Genomic DNA, 14797 nt, shown 5'->3' on the forward strand with positions numbered 1-14797 from the left:
GTTCAAAGGACGTTATGTGACATAAGTGACAGGCATATCATCTGGTGGCCACTTAACTATGAGTGCTATTGTTGCAATTATTATTATTATCTAAAATATCTCCTAAAACCTCTGTCTAGTTTGGAAGATCAAACTGCTCACTTTTCCATTGTTAAATAGATCGACCTTGATGTTTGTTATATGTGCATGCATCCCAATGAGCTTTAATTCTCCATTTGGTGTAACACGTACAAGTCTGTTTGCACAGTTGTATCTTGAAGAGATCAATTAATTGCTACTATGAACCTGTTTAATAATATATATAACAATGTGCAACATTTAATTCCATTATGTTTCTTCTTTTTGAGTTACCTACAGCAGAACAGTGTTGTGGCAAATTATACATAGGCAATAAATCAATAGCACATGGCTTTTAATTATTGTAATATAATATAAGTGTTCAGAGCTATAACCTTTGAAAAAAAACGCCTGTTAGTGTTACTCTTTTATCACTATAATTTGAATGTTCAGTCTCCATCATGCATTGTTTATTTAAGATAATAAATCACATGGTATAGTTGATCAAACCATGTGTTATATTGATTTACTATTGCAGTTAACCCGAAAGTCAGATAAAAAAACCACACCTCTATTTACTACACCTATAGCCTATGCCGTGAGCTGATTATCGAGCCTTCATTGTAACAGTCGCGGGTAGGCTATACTGTGTATGTGCTTTTGGGGAGTGTTGCAGCAGAACATTCCACTGTAGCGCCCGGTACCTTAATGGGAAACCCTACATGTTTATTGTTTTTTACGCACAGATATGTTTTGAGTAGGAACATAATGAACATAAATCCAACAAACAGACTTTTATTGCTTAATATTATATATATATATATTTTTTTTTATAACGTAGGCCTATTGAAAGTTAAATATTTAAGCTAATACCTGATTAGTAGGCCTACAGCATCACCACCTACATCGATCATTCTAAATAATTGAAATAAATACAAATATTATAGCATTAATGTCTATAATAGGACCTACTGAAAAATGTGTTTTAGTATCTTTCTGTGCGGCATGAAGCAATACACATTTTAATTGTACGATAATTTGTTTGCTATTTTTCTTATTACTTCGGTTTGGTAACTGTATTTTTAAAACCTTTACAGGAAGTAGGCTACTGATACGTAATCATGTTGAATCAGTTGTCTCACAGTGTCTAGTGAACAAAGTTAATTTATGTAAGTATAAAAATCATTTTATATTTTTCCCTACAACAAGAAGCAATAAACATTGTAGTTTTATGATCGTTTTTTAGCTAGTGTCAGTTGACTTCCGTTTGGTAACTGTATTTTGAAAATATTCACCGGAAATACAACTATGTAATCATTTATGCATTGACGCTATACATTGCAGTTCCTCCCTTTGTCCACCAGAGGGCGCCACACACACATTACTTTACCTACAGTCTATGATTTCAGTGGCCAGTGAACTAAGGTAATTTACATAGCATGTACAATATTGAGGTACTAACCCAATTTCCCGCTATACTAAAAATAATAGGCGATTGTTTTATTTAAAAAAAAGAAAAGGAAAACAAGGAAATACATATAATACAATGCTCCCCCTTTCCATGCAACATTACAGTGATATTACTACCTTTAAAGTTAAAGAGATAGGTACATCGTCCACCACTGTGTATCTTTTTTAGGAAAATGTAATTGTCATGAGTGCATACTAATGAGCTATTAGTCTCAATTTATAGTAACTTTACTAGTCTGGCAACAAAGTTGTATCTTCAAGTGTTACAGCAGCATGTAAACAAGGCATTTCGCATAATGTGACAATGAAAGTGTAGAAAAAAACCAAACATATACAGTAAATATAAACATTTAAATATTAGAAAATAAAACAAAACTTAAAAGTAAAATATATACATATTGACAGTGAAAGATATCTGTGGACTATCTTTAGAATTTACACTATGAAGGGCCAACTTACTTCTCACGAAATGTAAAAGTAAGATTACATTAAGTTTGCAAGAAATTGCATTTCAAATTGAATATAAATGTACAAGGTACACAGCGTGAAGACACTATACTATTTAGATTGGTCAATTATGGTTGTTGAGGGGGAAAGTGTTGGAGTCCGGTTATCAAAGAGCTCCATAATAAGTAATTCCAAATAATGTACATAATGTATTAATAGTAACAAATCATTTTCATATTATTCCCTGCTGGAAAAAAACCCGTTGTAGTATCTATGTGTGAAATAAGAAGCAATAAACATTGTAATTGTATGATCGTTTTTTAGCTAGTGTCTATTAACTTCCGTTTGGTAACTGTATTTTGAAAATATTCACCGGAAATACAACTATGGAATGCATTGCAGTTCCTCCCTTTGTCCACCAGGTGGCGCCACACACATTACTTTACCTACAGTCTATGATTTCAGTGGCCAGTGAACTAAGGTAATTTACTCAAGCATGTGCAATATTGAGGTGCTTGTACTTTACTTTCGTGTTTCCATTTACTGTTGCTCTATAGGTTTACTCTAGTATAGTAGTATATGCATGTATAGGAATTTTATTCAGATATCAATCACAACTTGACACACTTATTTAAACACCAGGGTACTTTCTGACATTGGAATTAATAGGCTTTGAGTTGACAATGTTATAATGAGTTATGGCATGAGGTTACATACCGGATTCTTTTTTTTTGTACACATCAAAATCCCAGATATATTCTGTGTCTGGGATATAGTATAACTTTCAAAATCACACCAACTCATTGACATGGAGAAGCTATTATTTTGAAAAGGCATAACCGGAAGTTGACGTTTTACTGTGGGTAGCTTTACACTTTAAAACTCCAGACACCTGTTGTTAAGGGAGGACTCCACACAAAATCCCCAGCAACGCGCGAACGCGCACGCGCGCGCACACACACACACACACACACACACACACACACACACACACACACACACACACACACACACACACACACACACACACACCATGTTCCAGCCCACAATCACATGGAGAGAGTAGGCGATTCAACACAGTGAGCAGAGCAGACAGTGAGGGGTTTGGGTACGGCTGTGAAACATAAGGATAGCGCAGTGATTGTGGATTATATTGTCTTTTTCAAGACTAAACCTCGGTCGCTTTTCCGCTTTAGGATTGTTTCCGGCTGAAATGTTACAGGACCCGACTGCAGGTGTGTAATTTAGTCTCATGTTTTAACATTTTGTCTGGGTTGCTACAACAGCAATTTGTTGCTGATGAATAAGTTTACACAACGTTCAAAGAAAGAAAAAGTCTACAGACAGTTTAACCCGCTGCCTAACGTTAGTTTAATCTGTTTTAATCAACTTTTACACCAACTCTGTTCACATTTAGCAGCTAATTTAAATGCGGACTTTTGCTTGCAAATAGCCTAGCGTTGCTTGTTTTAGAGGGAACATTACTTTAAAACACCAACGTTATAACTTCAAAACACAACACATGTATTAGCCTACTTCCACAGAACATACTTACACTTTAAGAGTGTTCTTCGAGTCTTCTAAACTAACATTAAACGCAAATGCCGACCGCGAACTAGCATTCTGATTTATATGTTATGACAAAAACGTTTTTTTTTTATACATTCCGAATAAACTAACATATATATCTTTATGACGATTACTTCTGTCTCGTTTTATTCAGCAATAAACTACAATTAATACGTTTCCCGATTTTTAACCAGCAGTGTTGTGTTCACTGGTCACCTGTGCAGGGGACTGAATGACCACCTTTACCTTACTGTTTTCTCTACCCTAGTTTTCTTCCAGACACTTTAATTATTTTGTATTGAATGTGGCTTACATTTACACAACATCGTTGTAGTTGCATCATAATCATTTAGGCAACCTGTTTGTGTTCCTCTACAGCTAAAGACTGGTTTATCAGATTAGGTTTTGGTTTGTAATTGCTATCATTATTGTATTAGGTTCAAGAATGCTGAGACTTGCCTAACACTACAACGACTACTTGATTTTATTTCCTCACACATTGTTAAACACAGTCCACATCTTGTGAAATAAGGCAGCACTATCCAGGAACACACACCTAATTTCTTCTAATGAACCCAATCCTATTGAAAATCCCTGCAGATTCATTCTTCTTAATTTCAAGGGAATACAGGAAATCCACATTAAAGGAGAAACACCTTTTCTCAACACCTAAAAAACGTTTGTAGTGAAACTGAAGCAGGTTAAACATCAGTCAAGTTGTACTTTTTTATGTGGGGGCGTAAATCCTGCCAAAACACATCTGGTAATGTGTCACACCTCAAACTGCCAGCGCTTGTAGTCCAAACAGATCTTCTCAGGATTAATAGTCTTCTCTCTCTTTGGCAGATTCCATCCTCACTGTAGTGGTGCAGTGTTGAGTCTGAGAAGAAGCTGTACTGCAGGATAACCGTCACCAGGCCTGAGGGCCGTTGGACGTATAAGACATGCTGGCTGCCATTCTGCGCCAGAGCTCTGGTGGAGGAGGATCAGGAGGTGGAGGTGGCAGCAGCAGCAGCAGCAGCAGCGGTGGTGGTGGTGGACCCAAAATGTCTCTAGGCATCTCCCGACTCTCCAGCTCCAGCCTTGTTTCAGCAGGCCCTACCACCGTGGGCCCCTCAGGGCCTGGCAGAGCCTCTAAGAGCGGCTCGGTCAGCCCGGAAAGCCCAGATATCCCCGCCTCAGACCCGATGTACATCATGCAGCTGGTCAGCGATGTGCGCAAGTTTGCTGATGTGCTTTTGCAACTCAAAGAAGTTTTCAACTCCAATGGTATGTTTGGCATTAAGGGAAATGTCCCCAAATACACTCATTTATTATATCATGCTGATGATAGAGAAACAGCCACACATGCTCAAGTAACTAAACAATACTCTTCTGAGGTAATGTCTCATACCTTAAATACTATATTTTTGAAGTGTCTTTATAGGTGACTATGCTTTGTTGCCACAACAACTGATTGTACGGATGTGTGCTTTTCATAAGTTCCACTTGTGAGTGTTTCCATGTACTAACATGCCCTAACATCTTGTTTTCCTGTTACTGGTGATGACATGAACACATCACTGAGGTGACACTTGGCTATCTCAGTTGGTTAATTATTATTTTAGGCTCACAAATAATTGAATGCGTTCTGAGAATGAACTGAATTGTGGCAGTGTAGTGCGGTAAAAAGGGGAATAGTGTAAGTACAGCGAAACGGAATTATAACGGAACACAGCTGTCACTCAACCCTTGTGTACACACTGTTGCTTTCACCACAATGTACACAGTCCCAGGTCTCTCTGCCTGTTTGGTCCCGCCGCGGCCTTGGCTGCACGGTCAGTCAACCAGCCTTATCTCACTTTGAGTTGGGTTCTTACCCTTTCTTGTTTCCATCGGTACAGTAGAAAAACACAGCCATTCCACCAGTCCCTGTAAAAGCTAAAAAAGAGTTAGGATTCATTCCTGCATGGTAAACAAAAATATTTTTGGTTAGCTTTGACATGCCAAGAATTATGTGATCAGTTAGAGTTAATTAGCCTGAAGGAAATACTTTGTAACAAAAGAAATCAGTGTTCCATCTTTTAATTGATCTACACTGAACCACATGAAACAGCAACAGCATTCCAGCAGGAACTTTAAACGCCCAAGCTTAAAAGAAAACCCTCTTAAGCCAGTAATTCGTAGGCCATCCTTTGTCAGTTATGAAATGGATAATTTCCCGTACCATAGTTTGAACTTTAGAGACTTTCTCTTGTCTGTGTTGCTGTGCATATTTGTGTGGGCGGGCGGTTATTACATTCCTGCCTTGGTATGTTTTTGCGTTGGCTTTTGGATCAGACCCAGATTTGTTAATCCCGAGACCTGGCATAAAACCCTAAATAAGATGAGGTGAAGGTGCATGTAGTGCTGGTGGTTCCCTCTATTCCCCCTTAACCCTGTGCCATGACACCCTAGCCCTGGAGAAGAGGAATCCCAGGCTTTGTTTTTTGTCTGAGGGGTCAGTAAAGGTGCTTGACCTGGCTGGACATGTCGGCATTATAGAGAGAAGGGCTTGCAGCGTGCACATTTTTAAGCTTGAGAGACTTTTCAGTGACCTGTCAGCATGCCAGGGATCAAAGCAGTAAATCATCATGTGCAAGAGATCGACGTCTGCGGCTTTGTGGAACAGAAGAAGGCTTGGTTTAAATAAGAAATATACCTTGCGCTTTCATGACTCCACCGTTTCAGTTTCGAGCGCTAACAATCACAAATGAAGTTGTAACTTTGTTCAGTTTAGTAGCAGATTAATGAGCGACAATGCATGCACATACAGGTTCCTGCTGTGTGCCAAGGTTGCATAGCTGTCATACTAGACACTTTGCCCTTGCTTCTAGTGATGAAGAAACCGGATTATAATGTGCGCTCTTTCCAAATAACAATAACAAGGATTAGACTGTGAGCCGAACTGTAGAAGAGAATACGTTGAATTGGTTTAAAAATAAACTCATGACGAACATAATTCAACAACTTTCAGCTGACTCTGCCCTAAATGTAACTGCACACAATTTACAGGTCCAGTACACACAAAGTCAATTATGCAAACAGAGATGCCAACACATGATTGTAAAGCCAAGCATTCCCATAGGAAGGCCTATTCTGGATAAATACAGGAAAAGGCTCATTTGGGAAAATAGGCTGTTTACGATGTAGAAATAAGAGCGGCGAGGGAAGGAGCAAAGGGACCATTGTGTCTACTAGTCATTTTAAACTCCAGGATTAGGAAAATGTTTAACAAATTAGTAATAGCAAGTCGGGACAACATTTATCCAAACACAGCTATTTGGATTGTATTTTGTTGCTTGTATCAGGATTGTTTATGTCGTTAATAAACGCCTTCACAGTGCCATTGTTAGGGTTTAGCACTCTCTGGCTTTCACACAGCTTGCTAGCAGATTGTTGGGAGTCACTGACTTGTGCTGTGATTGGATGTGATTGAATCCCCCCCCCTAATTTATGGCCATATTATCTCTGCAGCGCTTCACAATGGTTCAAACCTCTCATTATCCTGGCCACTCGCTGAAACCTAAGGGAACCCTCCTTTTCCCCCCTTTTATATACCACGCAGGGCCAATAGTCAAAGCAATATTCAGCTCGGAGCCTTGTACCCCTTCGCAGCAGTGCCTGCATTCACACTCCATGATGTGAGTGTGACACCCCCCTGTCTCAGCAGGCATCTGCAGATAACATGCTGCTGCTAACTGGCAGCTTCTGCAGAAATGATACTTTCCCAAGTCAGGAATAGCTGTGGCCTGTGGGATTGACCCCTTGGGGTTTCTTCCGTCAAAATCTATTAAGTATGTTCTATCTTTAACACAAATGTTTTTTTTTTCTATCAACCTTAAATGGTCATTATAATGCAGCTGCTGTTCAGTTGTGGCTGGGGGCAATGACGCATGACTGAAGAGATTGTTGATGTGCTTACAGCTCCGTCAAAGTGTGACAGATGATAACATTCTTCCTTTAGAGATATAACCTTGTCAAGAGGACACTTATGAAGGAGATGTCAGTAATTGGAAAGGATTATTATTTTGGAAAAATGTGTCTTAAGTTCTTAACAGATGACTTTTGGACTTTGACGGTGAATGGCTCCTCTGAAGCGCTCCATCATAAGATCAGTGTAACACACATCCTGCCAACAACAAAATGCATAACTGTTGCCGTGTTCAAAGAGCTCTGCCGAAGATTGTTGTGCATCAAAACTTATTTGAAGCGTGCAGGTTTATTGTTGTGGCTGGCTTGGTCAGGTGTGTCATCAATGTGTTCATGCTCTGACGCTGTCAAGCAGGATGATGGCAAATGTTGGGCGTCAGCTGCTTAAGAATGAAACGGCACCTCACAGTCAGTGAGGCTGAGGACAGGGCATTACAGGAAAGCTTTTTTAAATGCAATGATACACTTCATGTATACAATGATCTAAATCTTTAGTAACTGTTTGTATTATTAGTTACTGAACATCTGAGGTTAACATAGGTTCGATGTCTTGGGTCTACATCCCTACTTCTGCAGTCCTTGCTTGGATCACACCCATCTACGAACTCATTCGATCTCAAATACACGCCTGTAAAGTTTCCGTGGCGACATAATATATTCACAGACAGAAAAAATAATACCTGGCAGGTTTTCAAAACTGCTTCTGTGGTACTCCCTACTACAGTAGACGCTCCGGATGCACATTTTGCCATGATGACACACGCGGGCTCACAAGGTAGAAAACAATACTGGCGACTCGGACATACATTTGTTGTGAAGTCATGTATTGAATGATCCATTATTTGTCCCCCGTGTCAATTTCAATGCGTGTCAAACTACCCAAACCTGATGGGATCCATCCTGCCAATGAATCTCCTTCATATTGCGCAATCCCAGGCATTCTGTCTAAGAAGCATGGCTGTGGAATAATCATGTAAGAAAGCAAGGTTTTGTAAGAGCTCCATCATCATTACTCATAGTTTTTAAATGGTCCCTGTTCATATATGACTCGTATGGGCATGTGAGTCATATCCCCTGATGTCAGCTGTCTTCTTTTACTTCCAGTTGTAAACACTGTGTCATAAGTGTCCAAAGTTCATCAGCATGACTTTTGGAGGCTCTCGCTTCACACTTATGCATGGTTTTGGGTTTGAATGATTAACAGGTTGCTTCTAAAAAAGGTTCCCAGGTGTTGTGTAATGTTTAATGATACACTGTAATGCACCTGACTATGAATCGAGGTTAGCTTTTGTGGCAAAGAGCCAAACATGTTTTTCTTTCAATAACTGGCATTAGTTTAAATATGCTGTAAAACGATATGGGAAAAATGAGTGCTTTGTCCTTTTTGAAAGCCTGTTGAGTATTCTGCCTTAATGCTTTGTGGGAACATGACTCTGGTCTGGGTCCTCAGAGAAAGCCTAAATTCTATTTTAGAGATTTGTATTCCAAATCACCCCTTGTGAAATACCAGCCTAATGTTATCCCTACTTGGGCTTTTCACTAACCATTCCAGACCTTCTTAATGGCTGTAACTGTGCTCTGTTTAGACAGTCTATCCCATGGGATCCACGGTAAAGCAATGCAGACTTCTTCTTGCCTCCAAAAAGTTCCTTTTATGGTTCTTTTACTGTGCCCATAGTAAAAGCCACTGTAAATTATCCCAAGCACAAGACTACGAGGCTTCCTTACTTTAAAGTTTCCCCTTGAAGATCAAGTTACATTCACGGTTTGAGAGTCTGGTCCCTACATTTAATTTTCCAAAGATCTTGATTTAATCACACTGTTCACTTATCTCGCTAATTAAGCTGCCTACCAGGATTAATTACATTACTTTAATTGTTTCGGACAATCTTTGTTCAAAAGCACAGCTATTGTCTCAGCATTAGTTGATGGACTACTAAGGTTATTGCCTGGGATTAAAGAGCAGAGTACTGTGACATATGGCGGGTCCAATTATCCTCTGCCTGAGGAAATGGCACATTAAATCATATATTGTACAAAGAAAGAGCCATCAGCTTTTTAACAATATGTGCAATTATGTCACGCTTGTATACAGGTGGAAAAACCATGTTGACTTGTCAAGTTTAATAGCCCAACTCCACTTGAAGATTTGTACGTTGTTTTCAAGTTGTAACCCAAGGGAGCTCCCTCTCTGTGTGTTTCTCCCCTTCCTTCCCTCTGCTAAGATTTATGGTTATGTGCACTGTTTTTGTTCGGGCAGTTTTGTTCCAGGAGGCTGTCGATGTCTGCCACACACAGAGATAAAGCTTCAGGATTCCCACACAGTACACATGAGAAGCCAAGGATTGTGGGCTCTGGGGAAAGGCTGCACTTAGAACAACTCTGTACTGGAGGCTTTGATATACAAAGTTGAAGCTTTTATTCCAATTAGTTTTCTTCATTATTCAGTATGGCAGATTTCACTAACTCCCATATGGGTGCGTGATCAGAAGACCCTCATCCTTCTTGGATTAAGGCTTTGAAACAAAGATGGCAAATTGATCCTCTAAATAAGCTTAAGTAGCCCTAGAATATGTGGTCTCTAACCCTGCGTTGGATTAAGGTCTTCTAGAATCAGGCAAGTGGGACAAATTATTCATCCAACAATACATTTGAGATACACCCACAAGTATGGATGCAAAATGTATGAAATGTTGTATTAAATGATGGGCTATGTTTATGATTACTCACACATTTTTCATTAAGAGCTCATAACAAATATTCTCTCTTTTTGTGGTTGAAACATGGATTTGAAAAATGTTTTTTTGCAGCCAAAAGCAGTCAATATTTCTCCTGGATCTTGTTCTGCCTGTTGTTACTCGGCAATCCCTTCTCAGGTGTGTGTTGAGTATATCTGTAGTGAGAGATCCACTACATCCACCGTCTGTTTGTAACTGCGTTCAGTGAGTGTGCTTTGCATCAAAGAGCACAGAAGAGTCAGCCATAGATAACTGGTCATTGGGTGCAGGTGACAGGTGCTTTTCTCAGTATCAGCATGTCATCATGCTAAGTAATGGGTTTTAGCATGCTGTTCTTGTCATATGGAGCTGATGGGAGAGAGAAGGATAACCTGACACTGTCTTTGTCCACAACATTCTGAAGTTTAGTAACTCAGTTGCTGTGCTCAGTGAAGGGAACAGAGACCCTGTTTGATGTGGAGACAGACTGAGCGTGAAGCATAGCCAGGACCAATTGCAGACTGTTCTGTCTTGTGAGACTCAAATGAGGTCCCATTGGGGTGTGGAAACGGCAGCGGAAGAAAGTGTAGCGACTGGAGTGTGATTGAACTTTCCAAAACATACAGCACAGGAGCAACCATACCTTTTCATCTCTCTTTTTCTTTATTAGTATTTCCCATTGAGATAGATCTCTTCTGCCATGGACAGCAGTTCCACATGCACATAAGTCAGAGTTTGTGAAAGATGTTTAAAGATATTAAAGGAAGCGAGTACTGCTAGGGGGGGAAATTGTATTTTGAAACTGTAAGGAAACTGTGTAAGGAACTGTTGAAGTACCTTCAACAGTTCTGTCAGGTGTCAATCAGCATTACTTCCAGAGCCATGAATACCTTCAGCCCCATGTATGGCCAGTGTGCTGTTAATTGTAACCATGGTAAGAAACTAAACAGTGCATTGTGCTCAAAGAAGGCACTTGTTTGTCTTGAACTCTAGAGATGTTGTTCTTTATATCTTCTAACAGGAGCTATTCTTAAGAGGCTATGATGTGTATTTTGTCTCAATTCCTCGTCTTATGAACATTTAAGAGAATAAAAATGCTTTGACAGTTATGAGAATACGTTTTTTAATGCAAGCTTTCTTTCACACAAAGCCCATTCTCTCAGGATTAGGATGCTAGTAAAGCTAAACACTGTGCTCTTGTTCTCAATGCTGTGATTGCCCCCAAACCTCAGCCCCTCACCTCCCAGTTCTGCCCCTTGACAGGTGTACTAAAGGGGCCCATCTTTGTACTTTGTCGGACAGCTCTCCCACCTCTCTGGCCTGCTGATGTTCCTTTGCCTACATACACAGCTAGTGGAGCAAATGTAGTCTCTACAGCCTAATGCCTGACCAGTTTGGCTGCCAGCTCGAGGTTGCACGGTGGGGGGATTGGCAGTTTCTCTTAAAGAAAGCATAGTTGGAATGCCAACCTTCAGAGCTTTGCATCAACAGTAGGCGGTGGTAGTGGTGGTGATGTGGGGGGGATATCTAGAGAGAAAGGTTGCCTGTCTTTCCTCACTCCGACTGACAGCTCCAAAGATAAATGAAAAAGAGGGGAAAAACAAATTCTTCACTCCGCTTTGGGAATCTCATTTAAATGCGAATGACTAAAGAAAGAAAAATCCAAGTATTAATGTGTTTGCTCCAAAAGGATCATGGGACATTTGACCAGTTTGACCTTTAATTATTAGGATAATTGTCTTTTCCTTATCAGATATTGTTTGCCGAAGTTCAGGCTAATGTGTCCCTCTTTAGAAGTCAAAGTTAATATCAGGCATATTATATCTAAGTATTCATTTTTGGTTTCCTGATTTACCATCTAACAAGTAGCCAGCAGAGTGGAAATATAAAAGCCCCCCACCTAGGTGGAAGGTGCTGTGTGTCTGGCCTAGGGCTCTTTTCTAAACGCCAACTCTTTGTGTATTAATTCATGGGGAAAAGCTTCAAAGGTGAAGCAACAGGGAATGCCTCGGTATGAGTATAGAAGTCTGGGAAGGCGAAGTTCCACTGCCTTTTAACAGCTGCATGTAATCTGCTAATCCGTAGAGTGGACCGCCGTGGTCTGTCGACAGAAGTGGACCAGGGCCACTGACCACAGGAAGTATTTAGGGATGTACAGACCACCCATTTCAGTGACCCTTCCCAAGTGTTAAAGGTTAAGTGGACGTATTTTGAAAGACCCCCTTATAGTTGCAAATAGTTTACATTTTGATTGAAACAATAAGGTAATTTCTTGCCTTGTGCATATATACCCTAACGATGCTGTACTCTTTAGTGGGTAATGTGAAAGAAAATGAAATGTCCCTGTAACCAATTAAAGGAGAATCCACTTGAACAAAACAAAGGTCATTGAGTCACACCATGATTGATTATTAGACCCAGATTTGGTTGCTGGTCTTTTAAAAATAGGGGCAAGCCTCAAAGAAGCCCCTTGAAACCAGGCCTTAACATAGTTTTTGATGAATAGAACATGTCTTTGAAACAACTGCCACTAGAGAGTCCTGTTTGGTTATTTGTGGGCAAGTAGCTGGAATGTCCAGCTGTGGTTTGATTGAAAAGGCCACAATGAGAAGTTTTGATTGACATTGCTCAAGGCTAGCCTGTCCAACATCCTTTTTAGCCCCCTCTGCCTTGAGCCGCTTCCATTTGATCGGACTTCTGCAGGCCCAGTTGTGACATGTTTAGTGATTTCACACTTGTTTTGTGGCAATAAGCACCCCTCCGTTCCCTCCAAAGTTTTGAAGCATAGATAATACATCGCTCCCATGATTTGCAATGCATGACTGAGCATAGCTAGGGCCAGAGCGAAAGGAATGTTGCCAAGTCATATTGTGTCAGACCCTCATGGAAGTTTCCTGTTTCAAAGAGTCAAGCCATTGATGCCACAACCTCCAACTGATAGTTTCCTTATTGTACACATCAGTTAAAGCAACGGCATTATTTGTAATCAATGATGGCCTCTCACAACAATAACATACTATTTCTTGTATGGTAGCCTTCACATGTATTGCATGCTAGAGACTCAGTTAGTGTCTTTCAACAAATACCTGATTATATCCTCTCTGAGTATTCTTTTGCTGCAATCAAAATGACACATCCATTGAACAAACCCAACAGTATAAAGGATAACAAGATTATGAACACAGATGAGCATAGTTTCCGTTTGGTAAGGACAGTAAATACATTCCAGGTGTGGTCTATTATAACACTATTTTTGTGTATTGCGCATTATACAAGTCAGAATCGACACAACTGTTGCATGACACCAATAGATCAAACTTTGTTTCACTGCGTGTTTTGAACCGTTCTGCAGATAACAAAACGTGTCCATTGCTTCAACCAAGCAGGTGAACATTGGACCTGCATAGATGCTTATACTGGTGGGGTACCAAATACATAATTTCACATCCTGGGCTGTGTACAATGTGTAGGCAAAATGTAACCTATTTTATTCCCTTTCTATACCAGATCATCAGTATAAAATGTTATTATATGGGAGCCTTTAGACTTATGCGTGCATATGTATAGGTCCATAACATTTAAATGTTGGAGACTAGGCCCCGCTCTATAATTGCATTACAGCGTTTTGGTATTAAGTGTCATCTCGATGTTGAATGATCTGACAATGTTTTCATTATGGATCCCCCTCCTCCCCTCGCTCCTGCAACTTCTGTCCCCACTCCCAAACAAGAGGCTGGAATGTTGGGTTTCCATGACGCTAATGAAGTAAAAACCTGGCAATGTGTTACTGGCAGCCTCAGAGCAGCTCCTGATCCGCGGCCTCCTTCTCATCAGGATCAGAGTCTGATCCCCCTGTAGCCTTCATTCACCAGGGCTTATTATGCCCAGGAATGTCTCTCACTCGCTCCTTCTCTCATAACCCCCACAGAATCAGGGATGTGGGGTGCAGGGGTACATTTGGGACAAATCCCAAGGGAGAGTACTACCCCAAATAACAAACAACCCCCACCCCCCATCCCCAGCAAAACTCCTCCCCTATCACTCCCTACAATCCTCCCACCACTAACCATCTCGCACGGACAAAGACACACACACACGCACACACACACACACATACACACACACACACACACACACACACACACACACACACACACACACACACACACACACACACACTCCCTCTTTCCCGTGCAAAGTGAAAAGCTGCCGTTGTGATTTATTGTTCCATAAATGCTTCATGTGGCAGGCCCATGAGGCCACTAACCCACTGTTTGCTAGTGGCCTCAGGGACAATAGTGAGTTTTCGGCACTCAAACACGTCCTCTTGCAAATCTTGGAGGTATTCACTGGGGTAAACGGAAAGATATTCCCAGCAGCTTGTTTGTTTTTCAGTTTTCAGGTTGATAATATTTGGAAAATGAGACATCTTCTGTTATTACAACCTTTTTGTTAAACCAAATGTAAGTTTCATTTTGTTTTCCCACGTCGTAAACAGGACAATACCACAGCTGAAACCAAATGCACTAGTCAGATGTTCCTTTAACCACCCCTCCCTGGTGGGAACGAGTCTTCTTGTGTCTCTC

The 14797-nt window shown here is 40.5% G+C and overlaps 1 protein-coding gene across 1 annotated transcript in view; it reads left to right on the forward strand.

Moving 5' to 3' along the window:
- The first annotated feature begins 3069 nt into the window (after positions 1-3069).
- The window catches only part of arhgap29a (Rho GTPase activating protein 29a), a 31460-nt gene continuing 19732 nt past the window's right edge, over positions 3070-14797 (forward strand). Inside the window, exons 1-2 of the mRNA XM_034132503.1 lie at positions 3070-3209; positions 4390-4812. Of these exons, the coding sequence (XP_033988394.1) occupies positions 4488-4812 (325 nt within the window). The 5' untranslated portion in view covers positions 3070-3209; positions 4390-4487. The remainder of the gene's footprint in view (positions 3210-4389; positions 4813-14797) is intronic.

This window comes from Trematomus bernacchii, unplaced genomic scaffold, assembly GCF_902827165.1.
Source record: "Trematomus bernacchii unplaced genomic scaffold, fTreBer1.1, whole genome shotgun sequence".
Taxonomy (NCBI): domain Eukaryota; kingdom Metazoa; phylum Chordata; class Actinopteri; order Perciformes; family Nototheniidae; genus Trematomus; species Trematomus bernacchii.